Below are 14,186 nucleotides of genomic sequence, written 5' to 3'. Positions count from 1 at the left end.
TCTGTACGTAGACAGGCACTATGCAAATATAAACTATGATATTGTTCATTTATTTACATAAAAAGCTACTTTGCGTCCATAATTCTTCTTGTTCAAAGAGACAGACTTGTACTAGGACACAGGGAGCACTACAACAGAAATGCCAGGTAATTATACCACGTTGTATATCTGTGTATGAGTGAGTGGATATTATAACCGAGATCAGAGCACCTGCAGAGTCCTGGGCTGGAAGTTTCCATAACATTCTTCTCACTCTTTGTTTCTCCACTTTTGGCAGCACAAATCTTTTTATATCCCAAGTGTGTACTAAATCACTTCTTGAATTTTGGATTCCAGTACCCCATTATCTCTGTTCAGCTCAGCTTTTGTTGAGTCAGCAATGTTTTCTTCCCAGAAGGAAACACATGCTGAAGACACATTGGAAAGCAGCTGATTCCTTGCTTTTTAGAAGCAGAAAATGCTAAATAAAAATAGAACTTGAAATTAAATGTACAGTTTTTAAAAACCATTAGATCAGTGATTGCTGTGTGTTTCTTTTGAGCTATTACAAATGTTTGCCTTGTGTATCATGCCGCATTCTAGAATGGTAAGTGCTATGAGCAGTATTGGAGTCATTTAGTGCACATGATAAGGCAAAGTTTTCTTCCCTATGGTTCCATGTAGCACATATGGTTCCTGTTTTAGACTATGTACACATACTAGATTTTTGTCGTTGGAAACAATCTTTCACATTAATTTCCAATGACAAAAGACCGAAAGATGAATGAACGAGCGCTGTACTGTTCTATGGCGTGGGGAGGGGGAGAATGAGCGAGCGCCACCCTGCTGCGCTCTCCTCCCTTCATTTCCAATGGGGTCATTAGTCTTCTGACGTTCATAGATCCGCCACGACAGATTCATGAACGGGGTCGGACAGCCGCTGTACACATGTCAGAATCTCGTCCGAGACAAGCCCTGCAGCTTGTATTGGCTAAGAATCCCCTGATGTTTGTACATAGCCCAAATCCTTACTGTTACTTTGCCTTTCTAATCTAGAACAGAAGTTTTTCCTATATTCTATATTTTTTTTAAAAAAGAATGTTTTAGGTTACCTTAAAATGAAATGTCATTTTAAATGGTATATATAAAATAAAAAGTGTACTTTTTTATATACAGTAAAATTATTCATTTCCTAAAACACCTGTCTAATAATGTTTTATTCTTTGTATTTCACTACGTTTAATGAAGTTTTAATAATTAACAAAAAGAAAAAAAGACAGAACAAAAATAAAAGGAGAACATATAGAAGTCCAGTCCAATAGAAAACTTAACAGGGAACCAAACAGCAATAACCACATACCATACAAAAAGCTAAACTTATCATCAGGCGAGGTTTTTACACAGTAAAAACAAATTCACCAAACCCCACAAGTTTAGCAAATAACCCACAAACAAAAAGCATATGAAACAGGAAACGAGTTTCTCACAACAAAGTGCCAAACGAGGGGGTAAAAAAAATGGACCAGGGAGAAACAGACAGGGGAAAAAGGAAGATAAAGGGGAGTTTATTAGGGGGAGAGGAGGATGTGAAGTAGGCAGGCCACATTAGGGTGAGTAAATATTTAATCCAAGGTTCCCAAGTGTTGGGGAACAGGGAAAACTTGTGATTGAGCAAACAGATGTGAGAATCATTGACCTTTATCAAATTTAGCATTAGGTATTGTTTCATTTTGTATATTGTTTTTATTTATAGTATTTATTTTCAACATAAAAGGAAGTAGATTGTTTCCCCAGAAAACAACGTATGTATTATTTATCACCCTAAGTAATTACAAAGTTATCAGTGAATAAACAGGCATATGGTGGAAATTCTCTTCTGGATCATAGGGGTATAAGGGTACAAGATCTGAAGTAGGTAAATTTCATTTCAATAGACTCAGAAATAGCAAATATATCTATGAGACTTTCCAGGCACCAGGCATGTTATTTTTATAAATTCACTTTCACACAGGGGTGTAGTCATAAAAAAAGAAGAGGGGGCACGGTACTATCCATGACGTGCCGCCCCACTACACCCCTGCCTATGTGTCACTCAAAGGGAAGAAGCTTCCCCCAGAGTGACGTCACAATACCAGAACCTGCCCACTCTCCCATCGCAGATCTGAGCAGGTGATGGGAGAGTGGGCGAGTTGTGTTCAGAGAGACAACCCGCCCACCGCCCTGAGCCTGCAATTCTAGGGACGTGGCCCGCGGCTCTGGCCAGTGCGCCCCCCCCCCAGCGGGATCCTTCTTCTGACCTCGTGAGGGGGCGGACTGGCTAGAGCCACAGACCACCAAAGAATTCTTTGCAAAATCACATTCCCGAAAAAAGTGAGGGCCCCCCTCATGCCCCATCCCACTACACCCCTGCTTTTACATAACAATGCCCTGTTGTGTCTCTGGGACACAAAGTAACACGACCCACACAGCAAACCTTATTCCCAATACAATCCAATACTTTGCTGCTTGAAACTGGTAAATCAATTGTTACAAAGGCCAAGCCAGACATTCTCAACCTTCTTACCTTTGAGGAACCCTCAAAATAGTTTTCAAAGGTGAGGTAACCCCTGTTAAAGTCAATCAATGAGAAAAATGCTATTTGCATTGGTTGCCAGAGGAAAGAATGCCCCCCGTAGAGTAGTGGTCAGAAAGCCACTTTTATAGACAACTAAAAAGGTCCTTGGCTTTATTCAGTTGGCTCTGCCGAGTGGAACTGGCACTAGAGCTATTCAGGAACCATCGGGAGGTCAATCAGCTACAGCTCAAGCAACCCCCCGGCAACCACTGGGAGAACCCTAGGGAACCTAGAACCCCATGGAACCCTACCTGAGAATAGTTGGTCTAATCTAAATGCATTATTTAACAATGTAAATATTTTTCTTTTTTACTATCCTGACTTGAGTAAGATGTATTTTGATGTATTAATTTGGATTCATCCATGTATGTGGATGGTTCTGTATCTTAGATATCAAAATGTGGGTGCTAATGAACTTTGCTAATCAAAAAGAAAGAAAAACCTTGGTAAATCTAACCTGAAAAGTAAGAGATGTCCTAACAAAAATATCTAGGTAGGTATTTGTGGTATTTTTATGAGATAGGTTTTATTTGAGTATTGGTGGTAGCACTGAGGATATTGAAATCTAACATAAAAACTCTTGGTGGTTTCCGGTAAACGAGTGTGTGTGTAAATTCACAATGGCTGATAAGATCTGTACTCAACAGGTTTTATTACAGTGTACAGCTCTGTACAGATGAATTGGGACTGAGCTGGATTCCTGTAGTGGGTATGCACAACATTTCAAGGAAATGATTGTTTGATGAATGTAAAGAGTATTTGGATATACTTGGCATTTCATAGGTGTTTTCATGATTGAATTTAAAGAGCAAGTGGACCTAAACCAAAAAAAAAATCCTTTCTAATCTGAGGAAGGAAGTTCATTACATTCCAAAGAATGTATGCCAAACTTCCCAAATCTGTAAAAGATATGTGTCACCTTGTAACCTGGTAAAGCATATCTAACCCAAACTGTAGTGTTGCAGTTTATCAATTTTTAGATGTGGTGGCTGCATTAATTTTCTCTCTAAATTTTTTAACCAGGGAATAAAATTCATTCTCGCAGTATTTTTATAACTATGCTTTTGTTCTGCATAGTTATCTATAGGGACAGCCATGGTTGTCACACATGCTGGACTTCAAACCTGTCTGTCTATATTCATCTCATTATATAGTGGATTGATTGGGATTAGTAACCTTACAAAGATATGGTTCTTTCTTTTTAGTTTAAAGGAAGTGATAAATGTTACATTTCTGGCAAGAGCAACTGGTATTTTCTGTACTAGTTGAAAATGTTTCTAGCCTTGAAAATGAAAACGAATGCAGGCAGCACATCTAGGGACCCACTAACTGGAATATATTACATTTTTTTTTGTTTCTGGGGTACATTTGGGATACATTTTAAGCTATATAAATTCATTTTTGAGTTAACAAGAGAAAATCTACCTTTATTCTATTCAGTCTTAGAACTTTGACATATATATCTATCGATTTTGTTATAGACTTTGCATAAAATTCAAATTGGATTTGCTGATAATCATTTGTTTTCAGTATTTTGAACATAAATGTTAGTTCCTAAAAATCTGCAAATGCTTGGATATGATGACAAATGATTGTCCGCCATCTGTGATATTGTAGAGAAATGATTGTATCATGCTGATGGTTGTTTCTGCTGTCATTTGTGCACAATCTTTTATTTGTTTATTGCTTCATGCACTGTTTAATCATCAAATAAGGAAAAACTGCTGCTTCCCTGACCTTGATTGCTCTGAATAGAAAACTTAAGGAGTATCTCCAGTACAATGAAATGTTGCACGCAGAACCATTTTTCAGCAATGGTATGAAGAGACCTAAATGCAAACCTAGCGTGAACAAGGAATCAAGTTTATATTTTATATGAAAGCCAATAATAAGGAAGTATCTATATTCAATATAATCTCCACAGAAATGGTGACTGGAGAGGATAGGCTATTATGGGAGAATTTGAGTGTTCCAAAAAACATGCGGGCAATGTACTGTATATGACATGATCATTAGTGTCTCCATGAATAAAAGTACAATATAAAATAAAAATAAATATCTAACATTTTGGGTTGACACTAGAATAGGAGTAGAAGGGAAATCCTTCAGTGGGTACAATGACAAGGCTATTTCCTTCACTTTAAAAAGATATCCTCTTACTTCTTGTTAAGAGATCAGCAATGGCAGCTCACTTTTCCTTTACTTCTCCTTTGAGTAAAACCCGGCCCCCTGTGCATGCACGGTCGGAAGCCGGTAAATTTAGTGGTCCGCCGGCCCGAAAAGGTTGGCGACCACTGATTTAGAGCAATTTTTGGGTAGTGATAGTGCAGACCTTGTTAGGCTACGTACACGTGTCAGATAATTCTTAAATAGCCATGCTTGTCCTGGACTAAATCCAACATATGTAGAGCAGTCCCCTGATGTGAAAATGATGAATGACGGATTAGGAATGACCGCCATGTACTCCTATGAAGGAGAGTCCGGCTTCTCACTCATTCTTTCCCCTCCCATCTCCATTGAACAGAGGGCCTGATATTTTAAAGTTCTTTAAGGCTGGAGAAGATACACTTTCATCAGTGAACCTGGGTGATACACCAAACCTGGAGAGAATCTGGTCCAGGACTAAAAACATTTGCTAATAAATAGCAAATTATTTTTACAAAATCAATTCAAGGTTTGCTGGATCACCTAGGTTCACTGATGAAAAGTGTATCTTCTCCGGCCTTGGAGAGCTTTAATAAATCTGGCCCTAAGTGTACAGTGCTCATTCATCTGTCACTGGAAACAATCATGAACACTGATTTTCGCAATGAGGAATGAAGAAAGCAAATGTTCCAAATTGGTCACATCCTTAAATACGTGCTTGTGACACATTATGAAAAAAATTAACATACTACATTTTTTGGATAAGTAACCCTCTGGGTTCCACTAAATCAACTGAATTGGGTTCTTTTCAATGCAATGCAGCACAATTGAAAACACATGTCAACATGCATAATTGCATGTATTAAAGTGAGACTGAGCATTACAATACATATTAAAGTAGCACAGCCAACTTCATGGTTATTTAGCAAATACATCAGTCATTGTGGCAGTGCACCATGTCACCCCAATCTCTATTGTTGGCAATTCTTGTTCTCAGACAACTCCTGTCTATGGTAGATGAAAGACATTTCCAAATTAAACCCATTACAGGCCCCTTGCTGTTATGAATTAAAAAAAAAAAAAAATATTCTTCCTTGTCCTTAATTATATTTAAAATTGCACTAATAGTGTATATAAACTTCATTTATTTTTATAGTTTTGTATAGTATGCTAAAACTTGGGAAATATTCCAGTTGAGACATTGTTCTGCTGACAACTGCCTGAGTGGTGATTTCCTTCACATTGGAGAGATTTCCTCCCACTTTCTATTGTGTCTATAGAATAGGAGTTGATGGGACCCCCCACCCCAACCAACCAGTACAAAACAGCAAAAAATATAAAATGTTACAGCTTTACATATACTTTAAGCAAACTTGCTATAAATCATACTGTATGGCTTCATTTATTGTTAACAAATAACAATTATACTAACTGAACTTAAACAACTGCCATTGAAGTATATTGAAATAACAAAAATGCACTACATTATACATATATATTGTATATATATACAAGAAACATATCTTTTGAGCTTTCAAATCTGTGAACTACAAATCGCAGATATAGAGTGGGATGGTGTGCTTGGTCCACAGCCTGGAGTGAAAACACCATGCCTCCATAGATACAATATAGTGTACCGTGTATAGATCTTAGTCAGGGTATAGATTTCTAGGGGTTCCCTGAATAATGAGAAATGTGTCCCTTTAAGGTGAATTTAGAGGACATCAATGAATCTTTTTGCCTATCTGTAAGGGTGGCATTCTTCATGCTAATATAATGTGTGACAAAAATATTGAGATAGGTTGCTTTGAAGTGTTGTCACACAGAAAGTCTAAAATGTAATGCAGCCACCCCATGTAAGGACTGGTAGGTTGCTTTTATAGTGCTTTTTTTGTTTTTGGGTTTCAATACATTTTTAAAACCTAATGCTTGAACCTAAAGCCTAAATCATGAAACAGTTTATTACAATAGACACAGATAATTACAGATATAAAGAGTTATTTGAAGCACAATAAAGGAACATTGAGCCACAGGTTTCCTATCTGCCATCTCTATTTTCAGGAGATTTTACAGCTGATTACATCACATACTTCAGTGCACATTTTTTGCTTCTTTTATGTTGTTTGAATAGTACAAGGCTGCTGTGTGCTATTAATTGTGTAAGGTTAGAGGCATTTTCAGGGGTGCTTTCATACCAGAGCTGATTTCAACCCATCTAGTCATCTTGGCTTATCAAGCAAGGGAGATACATTCCTATGGGCTGCTCCCTTTTTTTTACTCACTCCTGGCTGGGAGCCACCTACAGTTCAGAAACACAGCCTCTGAAAAAGCCAGCACTGATTGAGCTCTTAGTTCAGTTTCCTCTGTAACAGAGACAAGAATCCAGCCTGCACTTCTCCTTGCAGCTGGAAACTGGCTCCTTGTTACATAGCTGGCTGTACATATTGTGCAGAGAGAGGAAAAGCTCAGCAATGCTGACAATCATGGATATTGAAAGAGAAAAAGAATATTTTAAGTACTTATTTTAGAAAAAAAGGTAACATTTGCAGAAGGAGATCTAGGTCCTGCTTCCTTAAGTTCCTATCCTCTGGAGAAAATCAGAAACTACAAGATTCAATTGACTTTGTTGGAGCGAGACAATGTTTAACTGGCATAAAACCTTTGCTATTCTGCCATATTGGAAGAGAGGTATGTTTTATCATTTTGACACAATTTATGGCTACTTTAGCATTATTTTTTTCATATGTTTCATATGTTTATGCAGTTTCATGTTTTTACAGTGCAGCTGCAAAGTGCATGGTATTGAGATATGTGTACTGGTTTTGTCTATATTTAGAAATCAGATAGAAATGACAGCAGCTTGGGTTATTTTCATGGAATAGAGACTGTACATGTTCACTTTGTAAAAAGATTGATGGTAAATAAAAACAAAAAACAAGAGAAAGTACCTGAAAAAAAAATCACTTTTGTTTATTTTCCTCACATGGGTACTAGTAAACACAGTTTCAGTTTATTTTCCAACATTCACTTTGCTAGGTGAACAAGCTCTACCGCTTTAGTAAATCAACTCCAATATGTTCGCAGCTTGTACACTGAGAACCTCATTAAGGGAAGTCAACCTTTATTTGTTTTAGGTGGCTTGTCATGTGCAAAAGTTCCTGCTTTTTAATACTGACCTACATACATTTTTAATGTGAACAAAGTGCAGATCTTTTTATTTTTGTACAAAAGTAGGATAGGTGAAAAGTTGCATTAAAACAAAGTTCTGGTTTCTGCTGCCCATATGCCATCATATGTCTAATTGATGAGGCAATTGATTGGACAAAAATATCATTGATCAAAAAACAATCCAAAAAGTGGATTTCTATTGATAAATTTGGACTGATATTTGGAGAAAGTTGAACAAAAAATGATTGGGCAGATTTGTTTTGCAGATTGATTGTGTTATTACAGTTTTTAAACATATATCACTTATCAATTTATCACAAGGGGATAGTAGTCTGAATTTTTGTTGACAATTGCAAAGGATTGATTTATGTCAATATAAAATATAAAAAATTATCAATGAGGAAAAACTGCAAAGTGCATGTCAAGCATAAGTGTGTGAGTTACTAAATGTTTGGCAGGTAGGACTGCTTAAAAAACACTGTGGTCTGAAGAAATACTTGATGTTGATTAATATACCATGTATATAGCACTTGAGGCTTATAAAGTAACATTGCATCTTCCATTTAAAATGCCTGTTAATAAAACCTTTTACTATACTATGTGGCACAGACTTAGGATAAGAATTAGGCGCAAACCAGACATATTGTTGAATGAAAGAGATGTCATAGTGCTGCTCATAGCTGTCCTGCATGGTTGCAAATTCAAGTTTGCAAGTTGTGTTATTGCAGACATACCTGGGCTTATCTTTCCACATACTGCATCTGATCATTACCTGTGGGTTTTAGTGCCTCAGATACTTTTTATGACATGCAGTTTCAGCTTGTTGCCATTCTTTGTACATATGGGCAATAATATTTCCCTTTGCTATTAGAAAAAAAAATGTAAGACTTAGATACCGGTATGTCCCACATTATACACTTCCAAGTTTAGAAGCAGATTGTGGGGGGGGGTCTTATCTCCTGGCAGTTCACTCACTACATCAATCAAAATGGTATTAAAATGGCATTGATGGAATTATTGGTTTGATGTTTTGGTATTATGCATGATGGTGTAGGTAAAACAAATTGGTTATGTATAATCTTGAGAATTGCAGGAAGAGTGCTGCTAGGGAACAATTGATAAATCGGCTTCTCTGCTCGCCAGCTTTGAAATGTCATCACTTTTGTTCTAGCAAAGGTGTGAAATTCTATTTACAGTGGTGTTCAGTGGTATTCATTATAAGAGTTACAACCTGATCTGTACTAGAGGAATGGAAAACAATAACACCAGCAACCTCTGTGAAAACAAGCCATGTGTTTTACCATGCTTTCACTAATCTGTGAAATTGGAATATTCCGTTTATTCATTTAATGAATGATAAGCAGAGGACAGTCAGCATTTATACAGCCAAATCTAACAATATAGATGGTTTTAGTAGATGTAATTTCTGCTGTATTAAGAAAAAAACGGTATTTATATTGCTGTGTAAAATGTTGGCGCTATGGAAAATTTGTTTATTATTAATAATAATAATAATAATAATAATATAATTATTAATAAAAATAATAATAATAATATTTAAAATGTAGCATTTCCCAATCCTATAGTTATTATATATGGCTGAAAAAGAATGTTGAAAATGCACCAGTCTAGCCCAGAAATGGAGAACTTAGCAAGCTTAAAGGAAACCTGAAAGAATAGCAAACACTGCTGACTATATTTTAAAGGTGCAGACTCCATGACTTCCATTCTTTTATATATCAACAGTGTCTGTTTCCATGTTTCAGCTACCTTTGCAAGAAGGTTCATAATGCTTTTTTTTTTTTTTTTTTTTTTTTTTTTTTTTTTTTTTTTTTTTTTTTTTTTTTTTCATATGTATTTTTTTGTGCTTGTCTAAATTTGATATGGAACAATAATAGTACCACAAAGGTATGCTTCCAAGTGTTGGCCAGTTATAAGGGAAACTTTGCAGTGTTTGCAATATAGCATGCTTTTTCTGGCTAGTGACAGGCAAATCTTTAGCTGCTTGTTATCCTATTATCTTTCTATGGCCTTAAGGTACCTATTGATAATGAATGATCATGGCTGATCATTATTGGGAGGGAAAGTAAATACATGGATTTGATTTCTTTTAGCCAGAAAGTAAACCAAATGTCTATATTAATCAATAAATCAAATGTCTATAGAAATTTTACATATTGGGCCTGATTCATGAAAGCTCTCCAAGGATGGGGAAGATACAGTTTCATCAGTGGACTTGGGTGATCCAGTAAACCTGCAATGAATCTGGTCCAGGATTGGCTAACAAATAGCAAATGACTCTTTAAAAATCCATTCCAGGTTTGATGGATCGCCCAGGTTTACTGATGAAAGTGTATCTTCTCTAGCCTTGGAGAGCTTTAATAAATGAGACCCTTTGATTGGGGCCATCATATTGTTAGCATAAACAGGTTCCAACCAGCAGAGATTGCAGACCATAGAGATTTTCTGATGGTGTCTAAATTTAGTATTTAGGATTAACATACATAAAGACATTAACACATGGCTACTGTAGGGACATTAGATTGTGGGCCCATTGAGGGACAGCTAGTGACATGACTATGGACATTTTAAAGAGCTGGGTAATATGTTGGCGCTATATAAATACTGTATAATAATAAAAATTAATGACTAGAAATGTTCACTGTTTTAGAATGTATTATAGCCACTGAAGCATTTCCAAAGGAGAAGTCTACAGGGCTAACCCTAAAATGATTTCAGTGCAGGTGTTCATTCATAAAACATGTAACATCACAAACTTTTCTTTAAACATAAACTAGCCACAATGAAAGTAAAATAATTGATGTATTTAGGTTTGGGATTTGATTTTAGTTTGTGATTTGCCATATTTGAATATTTGGTTACACACTGATTAAACACAATCACCTTCATTTGTACAGCAAAATTGTTGTGATTTTAGCAGTGGGATTGATCAAAGAGACAGTGGAATCAGCAAGGTACCATTGAACAAACGTTATGCTTCCTAAACCTAACAACATCTGTCTAAATAGCACTGGAAACTGTTTAATGGCAGTGACTCATTGCCTGCCCAAACACAGCAGTCCCATAAATTATCTTATCTCAGTCACATCATAAACCATAGTTTAAAAACATTCTTTTGTCTGAAGTCACAAATTAGGAAAATAATCTGTTGAAATCCTTTCAACGTGGTTAAATCATGTTACAAGTCAGGGTTCTCTGTACAGTGATAATGGAAATACCACAACATGACAGAGATGTTTTTGCTAAAGCATTGATTTGAAAACTGCCTATTTCCTCTAAAATCCCAAACACTGTTGACATTTCATCCTTTAATCTTTCTGGACTGGTCTCAACATGCCCATTTTATCTTATCTTTTCTTCTGGCCCAGACACTTTAACTATGTGTATATGTTAGGCCACTGAATCCCACACTGTGGACACAGTAAAGGTGTCTGATCATCTGTTCAAAGGGTATATGGTAGCATCTACTAATTAGCCAAATGCAACAACAATTCATGAACGTAAAGGTTATTGTAAAGTTTATGTATTGCCCCATTAATAAAATTATTAAACAGGAGTATTTACAATCATTCCTGTAAAAATGTTGAAACCCTTGCAAGATATTTGGATTGTCTTGATTGTTCATCCATCCGCCAAATAAAATAAAAGGGTTTATCATAAGGGAACAAATAGGAAATGCATATTTCAAAATATTCTAGAACAGACCATGTAATTATATAATTGTAGTTGGATTAGAGTGGTCATAATTACCCAATAAAAGCTTGTGAGTCCCGAACTTTAGCAATGCAAGGGGTGATTGGTCAAATGCATGACCTTCCTGTAAGAACAATGAAAGCCTCTGGCATTAAAAAGGTGCCCATGGAAATTTTCCAGCTTCTTAAAGGACCTCCAGTTGTTCTTTGCTCCAGTCCCTTACCCTCCCCAAACATCATGACATCAATATTCCCTGCAATTTAGCAAGATTGGCCAGCAGTCAACTCATGCCTATAGTTATTGTAAGAAAAGCTAATTGGCTAATGGGGGAAAACACATCAACAGAGGTTACAGTTAGTGAAAAACACATTCCAAAACAATCAGTATGCAAAGCTATATAGGCATCTAAAATTATATGCAAATACTATATTTTCTTGCAAAAGTCACTATTTGATCTACCCCCTTCTTCTAATTGAATTACCATTGAATTGTCCAATATGGATGCACAGCTTTTAAGAGAAGGTAGTGTCAAGCTTTCCATTTACATGAAGTCAAACTTTGTATATCATTTGTGCTGCCAATATTTTGGATCCACTGACTGCTTTGCTAATGCAATTTTCAGTGGTAACCTCAGCTTTTTGTCTTGGTTTGAATTGTGTGGGCTTTTGGCAGGTTTACATCAAGAAAGGAAATGGATTTAGTATGGTGCTCAGCAATGCAAGTGACACATGGAATTCTTGTCCTATAGTGTCTGCCCACACAATGCAAGCCTGGTGTTTTCTCTACTGTTCTCACTGACCTGTGAATAAGTGCATGACACTATGTGAGACTTTATCAACATGGACCAAAGATGATCCACAAAGGGCTCAAGGAGTGACCTTAAACTGAAGGAAACTAAGACTCCACATTCATGTATGTCATCATGTAATGAGAGTTCTTGCTAAACAAACACGTAGTGGAGAACTGTTTTTTCTGTTTTGTTAACATGTTCCGTGCAAACAATAGGACTACAACAGGCTGTAGACGTATTTCCTAAAGTCTTTGGATTAAAGGTGCATACTTCTCACTCTTTTGTAGTATACCACATTCTCACTAATGCATCAGTACAGAAAAACATGAATTACAATTAAATTGATTTAATTGATTGATTGTATAAATAACGCACATTAAGTAGTTGCTAAGCACTAAGCACAACAGTAAATGTAAAGGCACCTGATGTATTATCTAAATATACAATTTATGTTCTATTCCAGTGGCACAACAAAATTTTTAGACTGTTTTATGTAACATAATATCTAACATAATCATTAAACTTGGAGAGATTTTAGTAAGCAGCGAGTTTTCCATTTGTTTTACCTAATCCACTAAGATAAGAAAAATGAACTTGGCAAAGTAAAAGATCACTGTACACGCTCTACTTTACCATATCAACCCCACACATTCTCATTGTCTACAAATCACTTTTTGTTTACAATAATTCCAGGTTAAAACCTTTTGTTTTGAAGTGGAGCAATGCCAAATCTACCACTTTGTAATATATCTTCTGCTAAACAAATGAAGGTACAAGGAGATAAGTTAGAAGTTTGTGAACCATGGGCAGGTACCCATTTCTGCTGTTCCTATAATCAGTCTAACCCTTTGTTATAACCACTTTTTAGCACCCCAATTAGGAAATGTTCTGCGTTCCTTTACAATCACCAATCAGATTTATACTTGCAGGCAGCGAACCAAAAATGTAATCTGAATATTAGGACTGCCACAAGAAATTTCTCGGTCCCATAGTAGGTAAGATTTCTTTGCTCCCCTCCCCCATGTCTAAAAGTTCCAGCTTGGCAAAAGTCAAGCCCTTTTGATCGCCGCCCGTTACAGAAATACCCCTTACTCCTCCTGATCACCCGATGGCAATCCTAATGGTAGTTGCAGGATATAAACACTTAACTGGCCCAGGTGCCCTCAAGGGCACACATCCGTCACCATACTAAGGGGAGGATAATATAATGCATTGTTTTAAATATGCATAAACTGTACTACCTGGTTACCATTGTGTATAACATTGACAGTTAGTACATAATATAAACAACTGGTAATTAAAGTAATAAATTATTACTACATTAGAATTAACAAACAAAGAATCCATATAACTTTAGTCCTGGCACCCAGGTATGGTGATGTAATAAAGTATGACAGTAGTCACATTTTTCTTATGCTTTGGAAATAAGCAGGGTTTGTGTAGGGCTTCTCCATTCATTCATTCATTCATTCCTGGCTCCTATACCTGTAATTGTTCTAGCTAAAAGAACAGGAAATAATGATATTAACACAACATGATGATATACAGCACAGAAAAACATAATTGTGTAATGCTGATCATCTATATTAGGAATCACAATTTTTCTTCAGGGCTAAAAAAGAACAATGCACACCATTTTAAAATGAGCCAATGAAGTCCTCTGTTCATTTTAATTTTACTTCCTCTTACTTGGATATGTACAGATTACTATAACATTTTATTTATACTGGCACATGTAGGAGCACACTGAGGAACGTGACAATCTGTTGTAGAGTA

At 36.2% G+C, this 14,186-nt stretch overlaps 1 protein-coding gene and 1 long non-coding RNA gene across 2 annotated transcripts in view; one reads left to right on the top strand and one right to left on the bottom strand.

The window, feature by feature from the left end:
* The window catches only part of LOC140338831 (uncharacterized), a 36,922-nt gene that overhangs the window by 16,162 nt on the left and 6,574 nt on the right, over positions 1–14,186 (bottom strand). The gene's annotated exons all lie outside the window — the stretch shown is intronic.
* LOC140338830 (uncharacterized) overlaps positions 7,090–14,186 on the top strand; it is a 32,254-nt gene continuing 25,157 nt past the window's right edge. The window contains exon 1 of the mRNA XM_072423138.1: positions 7,090–7,426. Coding sequence (XP_072279239.1) covers positions 7,378–7,426 — 49 coding nt within the window. The 5' untranslated portion in view covers positions 7,090–7,377. The remainder of the gene's footprint in view (positions 7,427–14,186) is intronic.

Source organism: Pyxicephalus adspersus, chromosome 10 (genome assembly GCF_032062135.1).
Source record: "Pyxicephalus adspersus chromosome 10, UCB_Pads_2.0, whole genome shotgun sequence".
NCBI classification, from domain to species: Eukaryota; Metazoa; Chordata; class Amphibia; order Anura; family Pyxicephalidae; genus Pyxicephalus; species Pyxicephalus adspersus.
Note: the sequence above shows the minus strand (reverse complement) of the source record. Positions and strands in the feature narration are given on the sequence as shown.